At 27.8% G+C, this 22023-nt stretch overlaps 8 protein-coding genes across 8 annotated transcripts; 1 reads left to right on the top strand and 7 right to left on the bottom strand. All coding sequences in view use genetic code 12, as the record gives it.

Annotated features, from left to right (window-relative positions):
* Positions 1 to 480: 480 nt before the first annotated feature.
* On the bottom strand, positions 481 to 1737 carry CAALFM_C210160WA (uncharacterized protein; the record flags this gene model as incomplete). The annotated part of the gene is made up of 1 exon (XM_709317.2): positions 481 to 1737. One exon carries the CDS (start codon positions 1735 to 1737, stop codon positions 481 to 483), a length of 1257 nt encoding a protein of 418 aa, XP_714410.1.
* A 3114-nt stretch (positions 1738 to 4851) lies between these two features.
* On the bottom strand, positions 4852 to 6057 carry CAALFM_C210150WA (uncharacterized protein; the record flags this gene model as incomplete). The annotated part of the gene is made up of 1 exon (XM_709318.2): positions 4852 to 6057. The coding sequence occupies one exon, from the start codon at positions 6055 to 6057 to the stop codon at positions 4852 to 4854; it is 1206 nt and encodes a 401-aa protein (XP_714411.2).
* A 1404-nt stretch (positions 6058 to 7461) lies between these two features.
* Positions 7462 to 9303, bottom strand: CAALFM_C210140WA (ubiquitin-specific protease; the record flags this gene model as incomplete). The annotated part of the gene is made up of 1 exon (XM_709319.2): positions 7462 to 9303. One exon carries the CDS (start codon positions 9301 to 9303, stop codon positions 7462 to 7464), a length of 1842 nt encoding a protein of 613 aa, XP_714412.2.
* Positions 9304 to 10323: 1020 nt separating this feature from the next.
* Positions 10324 to 13458, bottom strand: CAALFM_C210130WA (uncharacterized protein; the record flags this gene model as incomplete). Its single annotated transcript, XM_709320.2, has 1 exon — positions 10324 to 13458. The coding sequence occupies one exon, from the start codon at positions 13456 to 13458 to the stop codon at positions 10324 to 10326; it is 3135 nt and encodes a 1044-aa protein (XP_714413.2).
* A 456-nt stretch (positions 13459 to 13914) lies between these two features.
* On the bottom strand, positions 13915 to 14712 carry CAALFM_C210120WA (uncharacterized protein; the record flags this gene model as incomplete). The annotated part of the gene is made up of 1 exon (XM_709321.1): positions 13915 to 14712. The coding sequence occupies one exon, from the start codon at positions 14710 to 14712 to the stop codon at positions 13915 to 13917; it is 798 nt and encodes a 265-aa protein (XP_714414.1).
* A 733-nt stretch (positions 14713 to 15445) lies between these two features.
* Positions 15446 to 15778, bottom strand: CYC1 (cytochrome c; the record flags this gene model as incomplete). Its single annotated transcript, XM_709322.1, has 1 exon — positions 15446 to 15778. The coding sequence occupies one exon, from the start codon at positions 15776 to 15778 to the stop codon at positions 15446 to 15448; it is 333 nt and encodes a 110-aa protein (XP_714415.1).
* Positions 15779 to 16885: 1107 nt separating this feature from the next.
* On the bottom strand, positions 16886 to 18832 carry CWC22 (U2-type spliceosomal complex subunit; the record flags this gene model as incomplete). Its single annotated transcript, XM_709323.2, has 1 exon — positions 16886 to 18832. One exon carries the CDS (start codon positions 18830 to 18832, stop codon positions 16886 to 16888), a length of 1947 nt encoding a protein of 648 aa, XP_714416.2.
* A 169-nt stretch (positions 18833 to 19001) lies between these two features.
* CAALFM_C210090CA (uncharacterized protein) lies at positions 19002 to 21956 on the top strand (the record flags this gene model as incomplete). The annotated part of the gene is made up of 1 exon (XM_709324.2): positions 19002 to 21956. One exon carries the CDS (start codon positions 19002 to 19004, stop codon positions 21954 to 21956), a length of 2955 nt encoding a protein of 984 aa, XP_714417.2.
* Positions 21957 to 22023: the final 67 nt, after the last annotated feature.

Genomic DNA, 22023 nt, shown 5'->3' with positions numbered 1-22023 from the left:
ATCAGATAATAATAATAATAATAATGTTAGTATCAACAAACGGGACATGATAATCCAATTATAAAAAATACAAAAAAAATAGTTCAACAAATTTTGGAAATTTTATATGTTTTGAATAATTGAGTTTCATATAATAGTTATAACAATGGATTCTAAGGAGAATGAAATTGGGAAATGAAACTATAAAGACTATAGTTATATATAAATGTATAATTGTTGCAAAAAAAAAGAATACCATGCCAAGATTCATACTTTTTCAGTTATAATAGGCAAGGCTTAATAAGATTAAACAATGTCATATTATATTATATTATATTTGCATAACTTTATAACTATAGTTACAACTACAACTATTGATGTTCTATAATCGAATCAGTAAATGACTATTTAGAATATTTATCTCTCATATTACTTCATTCGTATATATTTTGTTTCTATTGAATATGTCTATAGTATTCTATTCTAATATATGTCTAATAACTATTTAGAAAATTTTGAAATTGCATAAAATATTTGTGCCGCTGATCCATCATCCATTAATGATCTTTTAAATTGTTTAGAATGATTATTGCAATAATAATTATGATGAGTAGACCCAGAACTTTGTTTATGATTTATCTCAACTTCATCTTTACTATCATGATTTTCTTTCTTGTGGAATGAAGAAGTTAAATGTGATTCAATTGGTTTTGATAAATCAAGATAATTACCAACATTATTCCCTCCTGGCAATTGATCATTTTCATAAATATATTGGCCCTGTTTCCAAACGCTATCTATAAATCCCCGTTTATCACAAATGGTTATCAAATCACTAAATCCATCAAATAATAAATGAACATATCTTAATCCATTATTCCAATATCCATTGTGATTCAAAAATGTTTTTGAAGTTAATGTTCCATTAGCTTTGGCAGTAGCTATCAAAACATATTGTTCATCATTGGTGTACTTGTAAAGATAAGAATAAGTTGAAATTGCTACTCCAACAGTATAAGTTAATTTCCCTTTATCAATATTAGTTTTATTATTAACATTCAATCCATCATAATAAAATCCATCCAGTTTATCTAATAAATTATCATCTAACCATGAAAGACATTTCTTAGCAAATGACAATAAAGAGTCGTCTTTATTCTGTTCATATAATTTAACAGCACTTAAGGCTGCTTCTAGAGTAGAAATCGATGCAATATAATCACCATCAACTTTCCATCTAACCCCACCTACTTCATTTGACCATTGTCCTTGAATTAATTCCATTAACTTATTAGCAGTAGTTAAATATTTTTCATTATGAGTTAATTCATAAGCTTGTAAAAAAACCCATAATACTTGACAATTATCATCAACATAACTATGAGTGTTCCCCGGAGTAGCAGCAAACCAACCATGGGAGTTTTGATACTTATATAATGAAGTAGCAACATCATTGGTTTTGGAAATATCTCTCGATTCAACAATTGCCAAACCAGCAACAGCAACATCCCAAACTACTGAATATTGAAAAGTTTGCGATTCAAGACATGATGGATCAGATTGGGAGAATCCTTGATTGGTATTATTCCAAAATGTTGACCATGTGGAATTAACGGCAGTTTCAAATGCATCATGGGGATCAAACGTAGAAGATAATGAAGTACGTTTAAGTCCAAGTGAATCTTTTTGTATCGTTAATGCATTGGAGATACATGATATGAAAAAAAGTACTATTAAAATGAAATGAAGCGATTGCATTGAATTAAGAGAGCAATAGTAATGGTTTATTACTTGCTAAAGTTGCAAAATTTCAAAAAATTCATGTTAATCAGGTAAGGTTTTATATATCTATGAATTCTTTGGGGGAATAAAAACGATAAATTGGAAGTCTTGATAGAGGGAATTTATTAATAGAACCAGACCATATAATATATGAAACATTAAATTGAAAATTTTTATTTTATTTTTAGGAGATTGTGCTTGGTTACGACATGATTTGAAAGTAAAATAGGCTTATAAATACGGGTCGACCAACAGGGAAATAGTTAAGTTTGTTAAATTATTACATTCCCAATTTTAGTAATAAGCCTTGTTAAAAATTTTTTTATTTTATTTTATTTTTTTTTTTTTCAAGCCAATGTCGAGAGAGACAATGGCGGCTTAGAATATGACGGTCCAATTGGTTTTATTTTTCCGGTGTACACTGCCCCCTCCCCCCCCATTACTCCCAATCCTCCCCCTTTCGTTCCGCGCAAATTGAAACAATGTCGAGATATATCAAGCTTTGTCTTGAAAACAATGCTTTTGACACGATTAAAGCATCATACAAGTGGTTTGTGTATTATTATTATTATTAGACTATGATTGATCTGAATTTGAGCATAATCTAGTAGCATGTTTTAATAGACTAATAACTACAAGTTAATAACTATAGCATATAATCGTTAATCTATATATATCAATTTAAATCCAATGATGTGTCTCAAAATGGACTTTTCCAGTATATTTATGATCAAGCTCTTCCTTTTTTTTAAACACACACTCGGATTTGGTCTCTAATTGGAATCAAATATATAATGCATCAGTAATATGTCAACTTCATGTGATAATATTTATTTTAGTAAAACCATTCTAACAATTCCTATTCAACAATAAAAGCAATATTCTCAACAATAATGAAAACTAATTTGACAATATACAAAAACCAATAGATAATTGGTATTGTTTGTGGTATAACCAAAGAAAGTTACTCAAATCTATTTTCCAACAAAATTTATCAGTGATATGCTGCTATAACATCCACAGTTAATTTTTATTTGACAAAGGATCCAGTATTATTTACTTGCTACGATATTGTCAATTAGATCCTGAGCCTAACACAAACAATAGAGCTACAAAAMMAGGTTAAACAAGATCATAATAGAACACTCTATGCTGTAGATCTTATTAATATTTGGAATAATGCTGTCATTATTCATATTGTTTGTATTTGAAGTCAATGCATAGTGTTTGTTTTTTACTTAGCTACCAGTAAATCAGAACAATCACTAACAACATATATTTGCCACTTCTAGCCCACGTTTTATGGATCTCCTTTCTCAATTTATAGACAATAACCATTACTTTAAATTATTGCTGTTTTCCCATTCTTATGACAACTTTTTAGAGTACTGTTGGAGTTTTCTTTCCTTAATTTCTAATTATCTACACTATGATTGTACTAGTATCAATACAACTAGCCAAAGTGTCACAAAGAAAAGATAACTATGAATAAGCTAATAGGAGGGCTTGATTTAGTTTGAATCAGATGTACTTTGGCTATATTAATTAACTGTTGTRTTTTTACCCTACACATACATAYCTGCAGGAATCACACAAAATTGTCAAATTTACATACTTAAGGATTCCCAAATAATACAACTTGCTATAACTCATGAAATAATCAAGCTATAAGAAAACTACTAGTACCGTTAAGGCCAGGAGCTCAGACAGTCTTAATTAATCCTAAAAACAGAAATTTTTTTATTTTAAGCTGTGTGAACTTTACCCGGGGTAAGTGTTAGGTTTTTTGATTTGATTTYCCCAGAAACAGTTTTTACTATAACTTGTTCAATATTTGCGCTACGTTRAAATGGTMAAGATATTCGAAATCAGCGGGCCATTTTCTATCAATTCATGTCCTAAAAGTCAAAATCTAAATTTTGAATTTGTTAGTGTTTTTTTTTGTATGGGGATTAGSTTCATTTTGCATTTTCGAAAAAAAATCAAAAATTTTCCAAAATTTCAAACTTGCTAACTTAAGAGTTCAGAAAAACGAAATTTTGCCATAACTCAACGAATATTTATGCTATATTGAAACCATAAAGATATTTAGAATCAGGAGCTCAATCTCTATCATTTGATGCCATTAAAAGTTATATTTGAATTTCAACTTTTACCCGGATATTTGCCAGATTTGTTGACTAAGAAATTCCAAGAAATGGATTTTGCTATAACTCAACCAATATTTATGCTACATTGAAATGGTAAAGATATTTGGAATCAGGGACTCATTTTCCAGCGGTTGATCTCATAAAAAACCAAGGTCWTATTTTTGCCTTATAATATCTATGTAAAGCCTACCCGGCTATCGTCTTTGCGAAAATTTTAATAAAAATCCAAGAGAAACAAGTTTTCTGGTGGTTTACAATTTAATTTACCCGACTGATGTGGGTGTTTTCGCCACTGAAATCTCTTTTTCAGTGTAAAAAAGTGTTGCAAATATAGTTAATGTCAACTATTGATTATTGTTAAAACCTACCAAGCCTATTTTATACACAATTTGATTACCTTAATCACGTCGTTCTTAAATTAAAGCATTAAATTGGGCAAATAAATAGAACCCTAGCCAACTGTACCATAGAGATACAACAGAATCAGTTGAAAAAGACAGAAGTTGGATCATAAATATTTAATAAAGACAAACCACCAAGAAACTTGAAACGATTTCAAATAGATATCTATCTACTGCTACAATTTATCATAATATATATATGAAACTAGATATTGTTATAGTATAATTCAAATAAAACTATGTCTAGGAACAAGTCATCTATTTCCTAGTGATTCATCTACAAATATAGAGCAATTGAGGCCATTGATAAATGTTCAAACCTAAATAAACTCAACATAAGAGATCCTTTCAATTCATCTATTATTTCCATTCTAAGTTTGTTTTTACTACCATTCTACATATGTTTTCTTCAATCGTTAAATCATCTACATCAATCAAGTAAACGTCATTTCTGTGTATTTATAATCATAAATAAATAAATAATTCCATACTTCAAAGAAGAATATAAATTTTATCAAATGTTAAAATACTGTTATTTTTTAGTAGAAACGGCTAATTTGATAAAATATTTGTGCTGCAGAAGCATTATCCAATAAAGATCGTTTTGGTTGATTACCACAATAGCCATTTTCACTAGCACCACCACCACCATTACTACTACCCATAGTAATACTTGAATCACCAGTTGATTGTACATACCGGTTGTATAAAGGTTGTGAATTTGTGAAATCAAGATAACTCCCTAAAGAATTTGGCAATTGATCATAATTATAAATAAATTCACCTTGTTTGACAACATTAGCAATATAACCTTTTTGACCACACATGGTAATTACATCAGCAAATCCGGCAAATAATAAATGTATATATTTCAAATCATTATTCCAATATCCATTACTTCTTAAAAAAACATTGGAATTTAAAGTACCATAAGCTTTTTTAACGGCATATAAAACATAATGTAAATCATTGGTATATTTATAAAGATATGAATATGTTGACATAGCAACACCAATGGTATAAGTTAATTTCCCTTTATTTACTTGCCAAGTATTTTTATCAATTCCATCATAATAGAATCCATCTGCAGGGTCAGTTAAATGTTCATCCAACCAACCAAGACAACTATTAGCAAATGTCAATAATGTATCATCTTGATTATATTGATATATTTTAACCGCACTTAAAGCTGCTTCCACAGTTGAAATCGAGGCAATATAATTAGAATCCACTTTCCAAATCACTCCACCAATATTCGACCATTGTTGTTGAATCAATTGCATCAATTGATTTGCTGTAGATAAATATTTTGCATTTGATGTCAATTTATAAGCTTCAATGAAAACCCACAATACTTGACAATTATCATCAACAAAACTTTCTGAAGAATTAGGTACGGTGGCAAACCAACCTTGAGAATTTTGATATTGATATAAATTGTTAATTACATTAATGGTTTTAAAAATATCACCAGATTCAACAATGACTTTACCAGCAACTGCTAAATTCCAAACTGAAGTATATGTGAAATTATTTGTACTTGTCATTGAGCATGCGGGATCATTTTCAGAAAATGCTTGATATTGATCATTCCAAAATACTGACCATGTGGCATTAATAGCTGAATTAAATGCACTTGTTGGATTAAATGTGTCTCGTTTAGGGAATAATGTTGTTGATGGTGCACTCAAAGTATATGAACAGTTCAATAAACATAATATTAGGGATATAATAATAATATTCATATCATTTATTAAATATAACTAGGATTTATAGGATATTTGAAAAAAAAAAAAAAACAAACAAACAAGGATTTTCAGAAATAGGTATATGGGGTATTAAGGTGATTGATTGACTACTAAAAAAAAAAGAAGAAGAATATAAGAAAAGTTATAGATTCATCTATATATAGATAGATAGATATGTTATTGAAGTAAAAATTAACATAAAGTAATAACTTGAATTAGGAAATAAAAATGATCTCATTTAGTATTGAAATAGAGAAACAGAAACAGAAACAGAAACAGAAAGACTAAGGAAAAGTAAATCTTGAGTTAGTTTGATTTTGTGTCACCTTTGTTTGTTAATTAATGTTTTGCTGCAACTGGTATTATTAATTTCCAAATCCAAATCCAAATTCAAATCCAAATCAAATTTAACTAATTAGGAAATTCAAATCTTATTTGTATTTGCCTAAATTAGAAGGTAAAAGGGGGAGGATAATACTTTCAATTTATTTTTATTGTTATTTTGTTAATGGATTGAAAATTTTAATGAATTATACACTGTTACGACATATCTAATTTGAAAGGGGGGGGAGAGGGAGAGGAGGAAGAAGGAAGTGGGGGGGGGCAAGGTTGAGGACAAGGATTAAAAATAAGGACAAAAAAAAAACCGATGAGACATTAAACTACAACCAATAATTAATGAATGAATAACTAGAATTGGAATTAAACAAATTGTCTCGTCATTAGTATATACTTTTTCATTTATTCTGGAATAGATTAAATAACTGAATAAGGAAAATACAATCCCAATCCCAATCTCAATTCCAATCCCCCAATCTTTTGGTTCTTGGTTCTTGGTAATTGTTTCTTTTGCAGGCTGTGTTCAGTTTCAAAAAAACACGATATGGGTTTTTGAAACTGTATGATGTCATTATTGGATGAAAAAATTAAATTGTTTGTTGAAAAATATGAACAATTAATCATTTTGTTTGATGAATAAATTGATATTAAGTTATGGAAAAGTAATTTACTTTCAATCGATCAATCAATCAATCAATCAATCAATCAATCAATCAATCAATCAATCAATCAATCAATCAATCAATCAATTAATCAATGGGAAATAATAATTTAATCCTTTCCTTAATAATATATTATCATAAGTTTTCATTTTCTTATTTTTATTGAAATAATAGTAAACTGATAAAAAAAAAACCTCCTTTCTTTACACAGTTGAAAGATTCTAGATTTATTGTATGTGTATGTGTGTATGTGTGTGTRTGTATGTGTGTGTATCTCCGATATGCAAGATCTCTAACGACATGGAATCAGCAATGTTATTAAGTAATAACCTATTCGTAGTTCACATCATCTCGTATGTTTATATACTTTGTACTTTTTTTTTTTTTATTATTATTATTATTAAACTATATAGTATAATAAATATGCTTCGGAATTGATAACAACATCTTGAGAAACCATGGTCACAACACTATCATCGAATTTATACCAATTACTATTATTTTTAATGAAAACGGTATAATGACCAGTATTTATTGATCCTTGATGACAAACAACAGCAAATAATTGATAAATATAATCAGTATCCTTAATAACAGAATATTCAGTAACATTTAAAAATAATGGGAAATTTATATGAGATTGAATTTTTGTTGCTTGGAAACTACCTAAAATATCATGTCTAAATCTTTTTAATTGAATTGATAATATTTGTGGTAAAGTTTTCAATCGTAATTTTTTAATTGCTGATGTAGTAGTTGTAGACTTATTGTTGTTGGAGTTGTTGCAATTTTTACAATTATAATCATCTAATTTTTCATCTCTAGTGAATGATTGTAAAGATTGATATAAATTTGTGAAATTGACTTCTAATGATAAATCAATCATTGGATCAACGGTTTCAGTAATTGAATCGCAAGAATCACATTTAATACAACTTTGTAATTCAAATGAAAATGTTGAATGCATAATACATCCACAAGAATTCACCACTGAATCATCATTAGATGAATGAGTATTTTTCTCGTTATTATCTTGGTTCAGGTTCAGGTTCAGGTTCAGGTTCAGGTTCAAATTATTTATAATTCTTTGATAATCCATATGAAATTCATTTAATAAAAATTGCCAAAATTCATGAGCATCTTGTTCTTCAAATCCTGCCAATGATTTTTGTTTATACCAAGCCGTAGTTAATAAATTAGTCATACCAAATCCTTCATTAGTAGTTGATGTATAAAATGATTGGAAAATATTATCAATACTACAAGTTATACAAGCATTATTTTCATCAATATTACCTTGATTAATAAATTGATTATGAAATTTTTCACAATTAAAATAATGTAAATCATTATTAAAAAATTGATATTTAATTAATGGATTATGAATTAATGTTTGTAATATTGAACTCATAAAACATGTTGCTCCTAAATTAACAAATCCTTTTAATCCTTTTATGGCAATTTGACCCGGATCAACATAATTTTGTTTAATAAAATCATCATCATCATCATCATCATCATCCACAGTCGTTGTCGTCGTTGTCTTCTTCTTCTTCTTTTTCTTCTCCTCGTCGTGTTCACCTAAAACAATTTGTAAACGAATTTTTTCTAATTCTGGATGATTAATAAAATCATTACATTTAAAACAATATAATAAACCACAACTTGAATCAATAGAAAACATATGTTTAGTTGATTTATAATGAGAATAAGAATGATTATAATCATTAAAACAACAACCAACATGAGGACATTGTAAACAAATCATTGAATTCCCAAAATTATTTAAATGACATTGATGACATTTTAATACTAAATTTTTTGAATTTATTAATTTTTCAATCGGTATAATTGATCCATCTTTTTTCAATTTATAAATTGATTTATAATTATTATTATTAGTGTTATTATTATTATTATTATTATTATTATTATTATTATTATTATTATTATTAATAATTGGTTGTGATATTAATACTGCTTGTCTATAAGTTTCAAATACAGTATTTTTAGCTTTTGTTCCTAAAACTGATTCAATATGATTACATGAATTAATTGAAGAATAATTATCGGGTCGTGGAGTTAATTCTCGTACAAAATTTATTTTATTATGCAATAATGTTGATGATTGATCAGAAATGTCTAGTTGATCTGTAGTAGTAGTAGGACCAACCCCATTGATATTATTGGTGGCAATGTGGATATTGCCATTTGATTTAGATATTGTTTCATCAGAAGGCATTTATATATTAAAAAAAAAAAGATTTGAAGTTGGATTTTGAAGTTGAAATTGGATTTGAAATGGGGCAAAACAAAATGTAATGTGTGTAGATTCTTTTCTTTCAAAAAAAAACAAAAAACTAAAAAAACTAAAAAAACAAAATCAAAGGGGAATAGTGAAACGTTGAATAATAATTTCAATAAAATGATGATGGGAATATGCCAAGGAGAAGATGGATGTTTTTAAATAAATAAAAAAAAAAAGAGAGAATAAATAGTTAAATAAAGTCCAAAAAGTTAATATTCTATTGAAATATTCCCTATATATAATTGATGAATGAATTGATGTTGTAAGTTAAATTAAATATTGTATTAATGAAATGAGTGGAGTAGAAAATCGGTTGTAAATTTTTCACAATTCACAGAAGAAGAAGAAAGAAGAAGAAGAAGAAAAAAGAAGAAGAAAAAAGAAAAAACAAAATTCTGATTAAGAGAATTGTTAGATGGGTCGTGGCAAATGGTGGTACCAGAAGGAGGAGGAGGTGGTGGGAGGTGGTGGGAATCTAATGGTGGTAGTATTTCCGTCTAGTTGAGTCGCCTCGCCTCCTGAGAAAGAAAAAAGAAAGTAAAGCCACACACAGCAATTCAGGAACTCCCCTCCCCTCCTAGTGCGCGTGTGACATCTGACATCTGACATCTAAATAATAATAATAAAATATGATTCTCTCATAATCTTTTTATTAAATTCAATTTTTTCATTTCATTTATTATCACTTTGAATAATATTACTACTTTAATGTTGATCCTTTTTTTTTTTTTTTTAGTTAGTCTTCATTCAATGTTTTAAGATTTCTTTATTCAAATTAAGTAGGATCTTATAAATTATACTTGTACATCATTATTAAATTCAATTTGTATAAATAGCTATACATATACATACATAYACATACATACATACATACATACACCAAAATAATTGTAGCTAAGTTTTCTTTTCTTTTCTTTTCTTTTCATTTTTTGTTTTTGTTTTCTCTTTAATTAATTAATCAACTTTAAACATTATGGCAGATAATATATTATCTGGTATTGATTCTGGTATTTCATCAAACATATTATTAGCTAAATTTATTTCTGATAATTCAATCCCTTTAATCATATTAAAATCAAATGTTTTGAAAAAATTACTACCTAAATCAAGAAACTTTAAACCACTTGTTGACACTTCCACCAAAGATGGCGACGGCGACGACGACGACGACGGCAGCGGTGATTGAATAAATTTAATATGGAAATTTTTGGTATGTAATTTATTCCCATTTAAACTACACGACATTAATTTTTCATTTAAAGTTAAATTAAATTTGGAAATTTTACATTTATTCAATTCCAAATGTCGTAAATTTTCCGATAATTTAAAATTTGCATCATTAATTTCATTGAAAATATTACCATTTAAAATTAATGTGTTTAAACTATTAGGAATTTGAATTTGTTCAATTCCATTCAATTTATTTTCAGAAACTTGTAACCATATCAAGTTATATAATTCTTGTAAATCAACTTTTTGAATCTGGTTTTTCTCTGCATTAATTGATTTGATATTCAATGGGAAATTGTCATTGGAAAGTTTTTTCAATTCATTATTTGATAATTCAACATCTTCTAAATTCTCATATTCAACCAAATTTATCAGGTGTAGTTTATTTTTCGATAAATCCAATACTTTAAGATGTTTTAATTCAATTCCTTCTTGATTAGATTCAAATTCAAAAGTTTCAAGTTGACAATTTTGAAGACTTAATTGGGTAACAAATTGTGATAATTTAAATGATTTCCAATCAATTTTGTTGTTGTTGTTGTTGTTGTTGTTGTTGCATCCATTTAATACAAGTTTAGTAAGACCATTGCCAATAATATGTTGAATATTTGTATTCGACACATTTAATATTTTGGTTTTATCATGTAGTAGCACTAAAGTTAAATTGTTATTACCTTCTAAATTAACATCATGAACCGGTTGACTACTAATATCAAACTCATCAGTTAAATCATTATGAGCAATTCTTAATGTTTTCAATTTGCTATTGCAATTGCAATTGCAATTCAATTCACATTGCAGAATTCCGTTCCGTTCAATATTAATCACTTCCAATGATTGTGGGAACATTGGGAACTTAACGCCAACTAGACTAACATTAATAAATTTCAAATATACTAAATTTTTGGAAAACTTTAATGTCTCAACATTATTTAAATTGCAATTGATCACTTCAAGATGAAATAATCCAAAACAACTGTTTATTTTTTCAGTTAAATCTTTAATTTGAACTTCATATACTATTAATTTTTGCAATCGAGAAATATTGGCATTTCTTTTGGTGCTCCATTTACCTCGTGTAATCACCAATACTCTTAAAGAATCCGGGAATGCCAGTATATGAGATGAAATAGAACAATCAATAAATTCCAATTTTTTTAACCCCAAGGGGAATTCCAATTGTCTTGATTGAGCAAAATCAATATTCAGTAAACTTAAAGATGTTAAATGAATAAATTTTTCAAAATTAAAATTAACAATTGTTGATGCTTCAAATTTGATATTTTTCAAAAGGTAAAACCCTTTAGGAAATGTTTCTAATCGATTAGTTTGATTTATTGTTTCACCACTAATATGAAGACTTTCCAAATTTTTACATAAATTGAATTTACTTAAACTTGATAAATTGGTATTATGTAACCCAAGTGCTTTTATTGAAGCTGGTAAATGGAAAAATTCATCCAATTTCAATTCATTGGCTAAATATAATTTCTCTAACTTTTGAGGGAGTTTAACTTTCCCCTCTTGTGGAGCACCTAAAACATATCCATTTTCATATTGATGAATACGAACAAATAATCCTAAAGTTTTAATTTTTTGATAAATTTTCATCACTTCAGTAATTAAATTAAGAAATACTTTAATTTGATGAACATAAAATGCCAGAATTCTAACATGAACTGAATCAATTGAACTCTCCACTAAAGTTTCATTCTCATGAATATATTTTATCAATTGTAACAATATATTACAGCCATTATTATTCATTATCAAATCAATGTATAAATCTCTTTTGGTGTTAGTAGTAGTAGTAGTAGTAGTAGTAGAAGAGGAAGGTGGTGGTGGTAGTGGTGGATGTTTTAAATAAAATGATAAGATTTTCCCTGGATTGATTATTCTAGTTGAAATATAAATCAATTTTTCATGTTTAAGATCAGAACAAACACTATTTGTAGTATCAGCAAACCGTAAAGATTTTGCCAATTCAATTTCTTTATGGAATTTCTTGGTTCCAAATAATTGTTCATAATCTTGTAAAACCCAAGAATTATTTGTTGGTAATTTGATTTCATTTACAGTAGGACTATTGATAATAAGTGGAGTGGCTCCATCAATATTATTAGATGTTGCCAATTTTAATTTCTTGATACTAGTATTCATTTTTAATGCTTGACTCACTGGATTAACTTTCTGTTCAGTGGCACCTGAAGAAGGTATTAGTTGTTGTTGTTGTTGAGGTGGTGATGGTGGTGGGATTGTGTTTTCTTCCTTTTCTTCAGATTTTGCAGCAGTAGCAGCAGCGGCAACAACTTCTGGATCTGGCAAGTTTGTTGTTGTTGTTGTTATATTTGTATGTTTAAATTCTGATGTAGTTGTAGTTGGATAAGCAAAATATGATTTAGGTAATTGCAAAATTTCAGAAATTTCCATATCAGTTTCTGTGGCCTCTAAACTATGTTTGGAATCCGGGACATTGATTTGAATATCATGATGTTGAAATATTGTTCTTTCAAATTGGGGTAGATCTAATTCATGTTCAATATAAGAAGTATAAGAGTCTGATTTCAGGTTGAGTTTGTTGTGGTCTTCAGTATCAGCGGTTAAAGAATTTGATTCATTATCGTTGTCGCCATCATCATCAATGGTTGAATAAAGATCCTCTTGACTAATGATCAATGAGGTGTTTTCTTCTGGTACATTTACTTTATCAATTGTAGATTCTCTCGATATGGTTGTGGTGGTGGTTGTGGTGGTAGGTTCATTTTCATTTAGTGAGGGTTGAAACTTTGCAACATTATTTTTTGACGCCAAAATTGGGGTATTTGTCAATCCATTTGTATCATCAATTAAAGTACCCATCGCTTATGGTTTAGATTGATTGATCTAGTTCAATCAAATTGAAGAGACCAAAAAAAAACCAATTAAACTGGATGGATAGAAGGCTTTTGAATAAAGAAGAATTTGTATATTGGTGATCAGTTCAAAAATAAGAAGTAAATAAATAAAGAATAACTTAAAAAAAAATACAAACAAATAAAGAAGAAAAAAAATTATTATGCTCTTCTTCTTCTTCTTCTCCTGATATTTGTTATACAATGAAAATCCAATTTAAAAAAGTTAATATGACTAAATTATATACAATTGGATTAAAAACCATACAGACCCAGAAGAAGAAGTCAAAAGAACCTTATTGAAACAACAAACGTTAATTTATATTATATCCTTTTGTATTATTTTGACAATGAAAAAAAAAAAAAAAGAAGAGAGACCCTTCCCTCGTCTAAATTATATTTCAACCCCCCCTACTCATCATCCCTAATCGTAAAAATCGTCATCATCTTCATCATCATCATCATCTTCATCTTTATCTTTTTCATTATTCCTATTTCCATCTCTTATAGATTTCTTTGCAAATCTTAATTTTCTTGCTTGTTCCAAGTCCTCATCTTCATCATTATTAATAATTAATCGTTTATCATGGAATCCAATTACATTTAAATCTGCTAAAGCAGTTTCAACATCTTTCAAAGTTGTTGCATTACCACCCAATTGAGTCAAAGTGATAAATTGTTTAACAACATTTGTATCATGATATATAATTAATGTTGGACAATTTGATTCAGGATAATTTTCTATACATCTTTGTGCTGGGATATCACATATTTTCAATTCAGGAAATTTTGAAGCTAAATCAATTAAAATCGATGATAATAATCGACTTTGTAAACTTGATTGTAATGATAAATGGACTAAGACATATGATTCTTTAGATGCTTTTGTAACTTCATTTTCATATTCATTTTTACTAATGGGTAATACATGACCAAATTTCTTCTTTTCAGAAAGTTTTTTAATTTCTGCCATTCTTTTTTGTTTATAATGATTAAGAAAATCTTCATCTTCTTCATCTTCTAATTCATCTAATTCATCTAAATCTTTATTTTCTAATCGATTATCATATTGTTTAACTATGGCTTCTTCTAATGCTGTTTCTAGTTCAACTGATGGAGATGGTGGTTTTTCAGGGATGATACCATGTTGTCTTAATATATCATTCCATTCGGTATCTTCATTAGGATCAACCTGTACTTGAAATTTAGGATCGTTATTCATAGTCTGGAACGTGTAGTGGAACTTGTTAGAAGAAGGAAAGGAAAAGAATGAATGAATGAATGGAAATGAACCGTAAAATCTTTTCGTCGTGGTTAGTTGGTTCCTGTTTGTTCAATTTTTCTGTTTTTTTGCGACCAAGATTTAGGCCGTGGTGGTGGCCGTGGTGGTGGCGTTCGTGTTAAAATTGGTAAAGACACTTTTTTTTTTTTTTTTTAGTTTTTCAGATCCCACGAATGGAATTAGGTAGACACACGGCGTAGGGCAGTTATATTCTTCCGAGAATTTCATCTGATCTATTGGTGTTTAACTTCTACAACTACTACAACAATAATACCAATTTCATTCAATGCTTGATGTTTTATTACAGATTAGAATAAAATAATAATAGGAATAATAAATTATAGATATATACAGTAAAGTAAAGTAAAGTAAAGTAAAAATAAAGTAAAAAAAAAAAAAGTAATATTATATATGGAAAAAAAAAAACAAGGATATCATCACAATACAGCTGTCTAAACTGTCTCTAATTCAATCAGCTGAAAATTGTTCATCACTCTTTGCCTTGTATTTTTCTTAATAAATTTCTATCAATTTGAATTGTTAAAAACAAAACCATCATAATGGGGGGGAGATGGGATTTTAATTTTAATTTTAATTTTAATTCATCTGCAAATAAAAAACGTAAATACATTGGTTGTTGTTGTTGTTGTTGTTGTTTAAAGTTTCAACACATTTAAGAAGTAGCTTTCTTCAAATAAGTAACTAAATCGTTTCTGTCCTTTGGTTTCTTTAAACCACCAAAAGCCATTTTAGTACCTGGAATATATTTCTTTGGATTTTCCAAATAATCACTCATGGTTTGTTCAGTCCATTCAACACCTTTCTTCTTGTTAGCATCAGTATAAGAATAACCTTCAGCTAAACCGGATTTTCTACCGAAAACACCATGCAAATTTGGACCAACTTTGTGTGGACCACCTTTTTCAACGGTGTGACATTGTAAACATCTAGTTTTAAATAAAGTGGCACCTTTCTTTTCTGAACCTTTTTCAAATGGAGCTGGCATTGTAATGATATGTATATAGATTAAATTAAATTAAATTAAATTGAAGAAGAAAAAGAAAGAAGAAAGAAAGAAAGAAAGAAGTAAATAAAAATTTTTTCCAAATATGAAAACAAGTTTAGTGGAAGTTGAAATTAATATATATATAATAGTAAATAGTAAATAGTAAATAGTAAATAGTAAATAGTAATAGAGAAAGAAAGAGAGGACTATTTTTTTTTTTTGCTATTTCAAACTGAAAAATTTCTATTGGTTGAAAAATTTACTCAATTCAATTCAATTCAATTCACGCTTGGTTATATGCAGGATACTAATTATGTAAGTCACTCACTAGATTTTTTTTTGTTCAATCGGCCAATAAGGAACTGTTGTTGGTTGAGAAGAAGAAGAAGAAGAAGAGGTCACTTAATTCTTCTATTTACCAGAACCTCATCTTTATATTTTAAACAGGTAAACAGATTAATTAAGATTTTAAGTAAAGAAAATTTGAGAGTATTGTATAGTATAGTGTTGTTTGAGTTGTTGTTATATCTTAGTCAATTGTAATAAACAACAAAGTATTTCTATATGGTGGTTCTTGTTCATTAACTATAAAAAGTTGTTCCGGATTGTTCCATGTAACGGCAAGAAGAAGAATTACAATTAATTGTGATGTGACGTGACGTGACGAAGAAAGAAGAATTATGCACAATGTGGTTTGTTTTAGTTGGTTGTTGGTGATGATGACTTTTACAATTGATTCTATTGGTAGTAGTAAGTAAGTAGGATGACTATACATTTTTGTGTACATTTGGGAATACGTCCAAGCGATATCACCGAATTATCAACACTCATCATCATATTTATATTTATGTATAACGCGGGTTATGCATTAGTCATTGGGTTTTGAATTATTGTTACTACATATATTCAAACCCCGGATTATATTTAATTGAATACTCATCATCATCATCATCATCCTAGAGCAGTCCTATCAACAATGTAAACAGTTCAATAATTGTGGGTGGGTTCATTACTACTACTACTACTACTACTACGATTGTGTCATGTTTTTGACAAAAATAATCAACTCCATAATCTTTAGTAATCTATACAACAACTAAGATAACTTTATTTTAAATTATTTAACAAATCTTGAAGATTGTTGTTGTTGTTGTTGTTGTTGTTGCCATTCCTATCCGTTACTGATTCACTACGTTTCCGTTTTAAGTTTTCTCGTGAAGGTGTTCTTGATTCATTATGATTATGTTTTTTAGTTTTAAATCTTTGTCGACCTCTTGGATTTGGACTTCTTGATGATCTTGATTGACTACGAGAATAACTTCTTGACCGTGAATTGTAACTACTACTCGAAGCACTTCTTGAATAGCTTCTTGATCTACTTCGTCCACGGTCATCCTCTTCTTCTGGCTCGGATAGATTATCTAACACATATCTCATTTCTTCAGTTAAAACACCTAAACCAATAGCTGTGAAAAAATTAATTGAAAATCTAATTGCATCCGCATCTTTCCCATCAACATTAATCACGGGGAAAATCCCTTTAATATAAGGTTTCAAATAATCATCATTAATTAATCTTTCTTTAACTTCATTTATCCCTAATTCTTCAATCATTTCTTGGAATATAAATTTAAGTAAAATTCTTTTTGCCGGATTCGTATCTTGTTCAGTTAATTTAATATTTGACCAAGCTTGATCTAATGCCAATTTATCCGAAGCAAATAAATGACCGAAAAATTTACCTAAATTTCTTAATGAATTAGTTTCAAAATTTTCAATTATATCATAATAATATTTGAATAATTTGATGAAAAGATTATGCCAATGATCATTTCTTGATATTAATTTTTCTCCAATGATACCATAATATTTCAGATAGGTTTTCTCTTGTGAACAACATTTAATTACCATATCTGCCAATATTTCATTATCATTAGAGTTGGTCTTGGTCTTGGTCTTGTTCTTGGTCTTGTTCTTAATCTTGGATTTGAAATTTAGTTTGAGTAATTTATGAACTGCTTCATCAGATGACATAGATGACATAATTGTTAAATATACAGTTTTTTGATATTGTAATAATTCTGATTGTGACATATCAGTTATTTTTTCTTCATAATTCTTGGTGGTTTCAATAACTTGGATTTCATTTTCATTTTCATCTTCATGGTCAGTTTCTCCTAAAATTTCTTTCTTTAATTCAATATATTCATTTTCATGATCAAGATATTCTTCATCCACACTAAATACATTTAAATGATCTCGAGAATATAATTTATCTTCTAATGTAATCACATGAGTTTCTTTATCTTCTGTTTCTACCAAATCTAATCCATTCTTTATGATTGAAATATTTTTAAAATCATTTCTCGCTAATTTAAGTATATATTCAATGGATTTTCGATTCCATGAACTTAGTCCAACACCACCATTACCACCATTAGCATTAGCGTTAGCACCATCTTGAAGTATATCTTTTAATCGATTCAATATCATTATTAATGCCGTATTTGAATGTTTAAATAAATACAGTCCCGTTTGTTTTAACACCATTATGGCCAATTCAATATTATTATTATTATTATTATTGTTGTTGTTTGGCACATTAGATTCTAATAACATTTGTAAGATTTGAAGAATTAATATTTCATTTAATACTTGTTGATTAATTAATTGACAAATAAATATAATTGATGAATTGATTAAATTTTTATTATTTTGAAGATAATTTTTTTTAAATTGTAATACAAGTCTATTGATTAATAATTCTCCAATTTCTGGTATTTTAGAATTTATTATACTTATTAAACTACCATATAACTCGGCGTTGGTAGTGATTCTTATTTGTTGTTTCATTATTTCTCGAATGAATAATCCTTGATATCGTAAAAGATTGATTTGAAATAATTGTAGTACAGTCTGTTTAATATTAGATGGAGTTAATTGTTGTAATAATTGTTTGATATTCTTTTTTGTTTCAATCCATTTTGTTCTTTGATATGATTCATCAGGCTGTGTTACTGTTGTTGTTGTTGTTGTTGTTGTTGAGTTTTCCATGATAGTTGTTTAACTTAAGCTTTGGGTTATTGAATTGTAGTAGAATCTCGAAATGTTTTGTACAACTATTTTTTTTTTTTTTGCTTAGACACAAACTTTTTTTTTTTAGTCTTCTTCTCTTGAGATGACCTACACCAAGAAGTTAGATATTCCCCCCTTCCCTGCTTAAATGTTACGATCCAGTCAACATATACGACCTATTTGGAGTCGTAACTTTCATCAAACAACTACATTTTATGGAAAACAATTACTTCGTAAATTACGTGATGATGATATTGATCCTTTAACCATTAGAAAACACCAACAACAACAACAACAACAACAACAACGTCGAAATCAACGCAAGAAACCATCGGAAGAATTTGAAACTAAATCTACTACAAGTTATAATCTCAAAGGAGCTTTAAAAGTATTACAAAATCAATATGATTCAGTAACATTTAGAGATCCCAATAATAATAAACCTATAGATATCCAAAAATTAACGACCCAACAAATCAAGTATTCATCACCAATATCAAAATTAATATTTAAAAATTTAATGCAAGTGAAAAAATTAAGTGGGAGACAAATTAATCGAAATTTAGCACTTGCTTTATTAGGTACTGATGGGAAACAATTACAAGATTCATATTATATTTGTGAGAATGTTAAAGAATTATTAAAAATTGATAATGATATTGAAAGAGCAATGTATTTATGTCAAATTTCCGATAAAAATTGTAGTATTGTTGGTTCAAATGAAATTTTACAATGGTTATTATCAAAAGGGAAAATTAATCAAGCTTTGAAATTGTTTAGTAAACGGAAATCAAGTGGTATACCTACAAATTTACAAACTTATGTGATTTTATTTCATGGAATTGCTAAAGCCATACCATGGGGTGACGACAATCAACAAAAACAACAAGGAAGTACTATTGTTAATGAAGAACTTTTCAATAGAGTTGAAAAAATTTTTAAAAATTGGCGATTAGAATTAGCAACCAATTCTTCTTCTTCTTCTTCTTCTTCTTCTAAAACGGTTCCAATTGAAGTATTTAATGCATGTTTAAGTGTATTAGTTAAAGATTTCCGTGATGAACAAGTTAGAGCATGGGATTTTTTCAATGAATTAATGGCCAATCCTAAAGAAAATTTACAATCAATTAATCCTGATTCTAAAACTTTTACGATATTTTTAAAAGGAATAAAGAAATATTTTGATAATGAAATGGAAAAAATAATGATCAACAATAATAGTCCAACAATTTCAAATAATGAATGTATTATTAGATTATTAGATATTGAAGCTGGTCATATCAAAACATCACAGAAAATTTTCGAAAGAGCTAAACAATTAGCTTTACCACCATTGCCAACAACTTCTAATAATGGTGATCCAGAATTAGATTCATTTAATATTCATAAATGGAATAAAGAAAAAATTGAATTAGATTCTCCATTGATTGTTAGTTATGTTAGTCTGTTATGTAATGGAGGAGGAGGAGGAGGAATAATAACAAACTCAACAACAACAACAAACTCCAAAATTAAAATTAAAATTAAACCACCCATTGGTTCACATTATTTATATAATGAAAAAGCTTTATCTATATTAAAACAATCATCACCAGAAATTGATTCATTATTGAAATTTGTCCAACAAGTTATTGGTGAACAAGAAGAAGGCAAAGACATAGATACCGATAGCCCTATAATTGCTAAGAAATCATTTAAATCTAGAATTGATAGGAAAATCAATTTAGCAATTGAACAAGCCATACAATCCAATATAAAATTAAAATTTAATGATAAAATTAAAAATTTAGATCCTTATAAAATTGCCAATTTAATTAATGATAAAAATTTTAATCCTGAAGTGATTATGCCTACCAAGAATAGTAAAAATTTTAATGGATTACAACCAGTTCCATTAATTGATTTCACCAGAGAAATTGGCAGGGCAAATAATCATGGGATGACGAAATTTTTATTGATGCCATTATTTGATTCATTAACTAACATGGGTAAATTAAATGAATTTGTCATTGCATTTTGGTATGCTATGATTAAATGGGGTGGATTACGTATAAATTTATCAATTTTTAATAATAATAATAATAATAATAATAATAATAATAATAATACCACCACCACCACCCGCAATGTTTTAAATGGTGTAATCAAAGACTCGGAAACTTTGTCAGTATCAAATATGGCAGCAGGTAAGAAGTTAGATCGTTCAGTGATTGATGAAGTGATTCTTGGAATATTTATTAATAAAATAACTGAATATGGACGTGAAAAAGGATTAACTAAAACTCATTTAATCATGGAATTATTTCAAACTTTAATATCAAAAGATTTAAATCCTCCTCCTCCTTCTCTTGTTGGTAAAGATAAAGATAAAGATAGAATACAAATTCAATTCAAATATTTAATGAGAATTTGGTGGGCGATTCATGATGATTTAGAATATTATCATGCCTATAATCAAAATAATAACAATAACAATAATAGCAATAACAATAACAATAAAGTTGATGATAAAGATTTACGATTTATTCAATTGGAACAATTTTTAAAAAATTTAATTATATTTAATGATATAAATTATCAATGGTCAAGAAATTTATTAATGAAAAAACTTATACCTGATGAATTTATTGATCAAATAAATCGAATTTTAATAAGATTAAATCATTTAAATTGGTTTAATATTGGAAATGAAAATGAAAATGAAAACAAAAAAATTTATTTATATAAATTAATGTTAAAATCATCAATTAAATTATTAATCCCACAAAGATTTATTACTGCAAAGAAAAATGGAAACGGAAACACAAACACAAACACAAACACACTGGTAGTTGTGTCCACTTATCCTAAATTAATGGAACAAGAAATATTTCGATATATATTTGTTAAATTATCTAAAACTGATAATTTAACTGATAATAATATCAAATTATTAATGGCTCTTAAAAAATATAGAAAGGCAAAACCTTATAATGATGAAGAAGCTGAAAAATTATTTAAAGAAACAACTAATGCCATTTATGATGCTATAGAAATTGGTGATACTAAATTGACTAAATCTGATATAAAAGAAGAAGAAGAAGAAAACAAAGTGAGTGGGTAAAACTAATGAACGTGAAGTTAGTAGAAATAGTAATATAGAAAATTAGAAAGAAGGAGAGAATATATAT

Source organism: Candida albicans, chromosome 2 (genome assembly GCF_000182965.3).
Source record: "Candida albicans SC5314 chromosome 2, complete sequence".
Taxonomy (NCBI): Eukaryota; Fungi; Ascomycota; class Pichiomycetes; order Serinales; family Debaryomycetaceae; genus Candida; species Candida albicans.
Note: the sequence above shows the minus strand (reverse complement) of the source record. Positions and strands in the feature narration are given on the sequence as shown.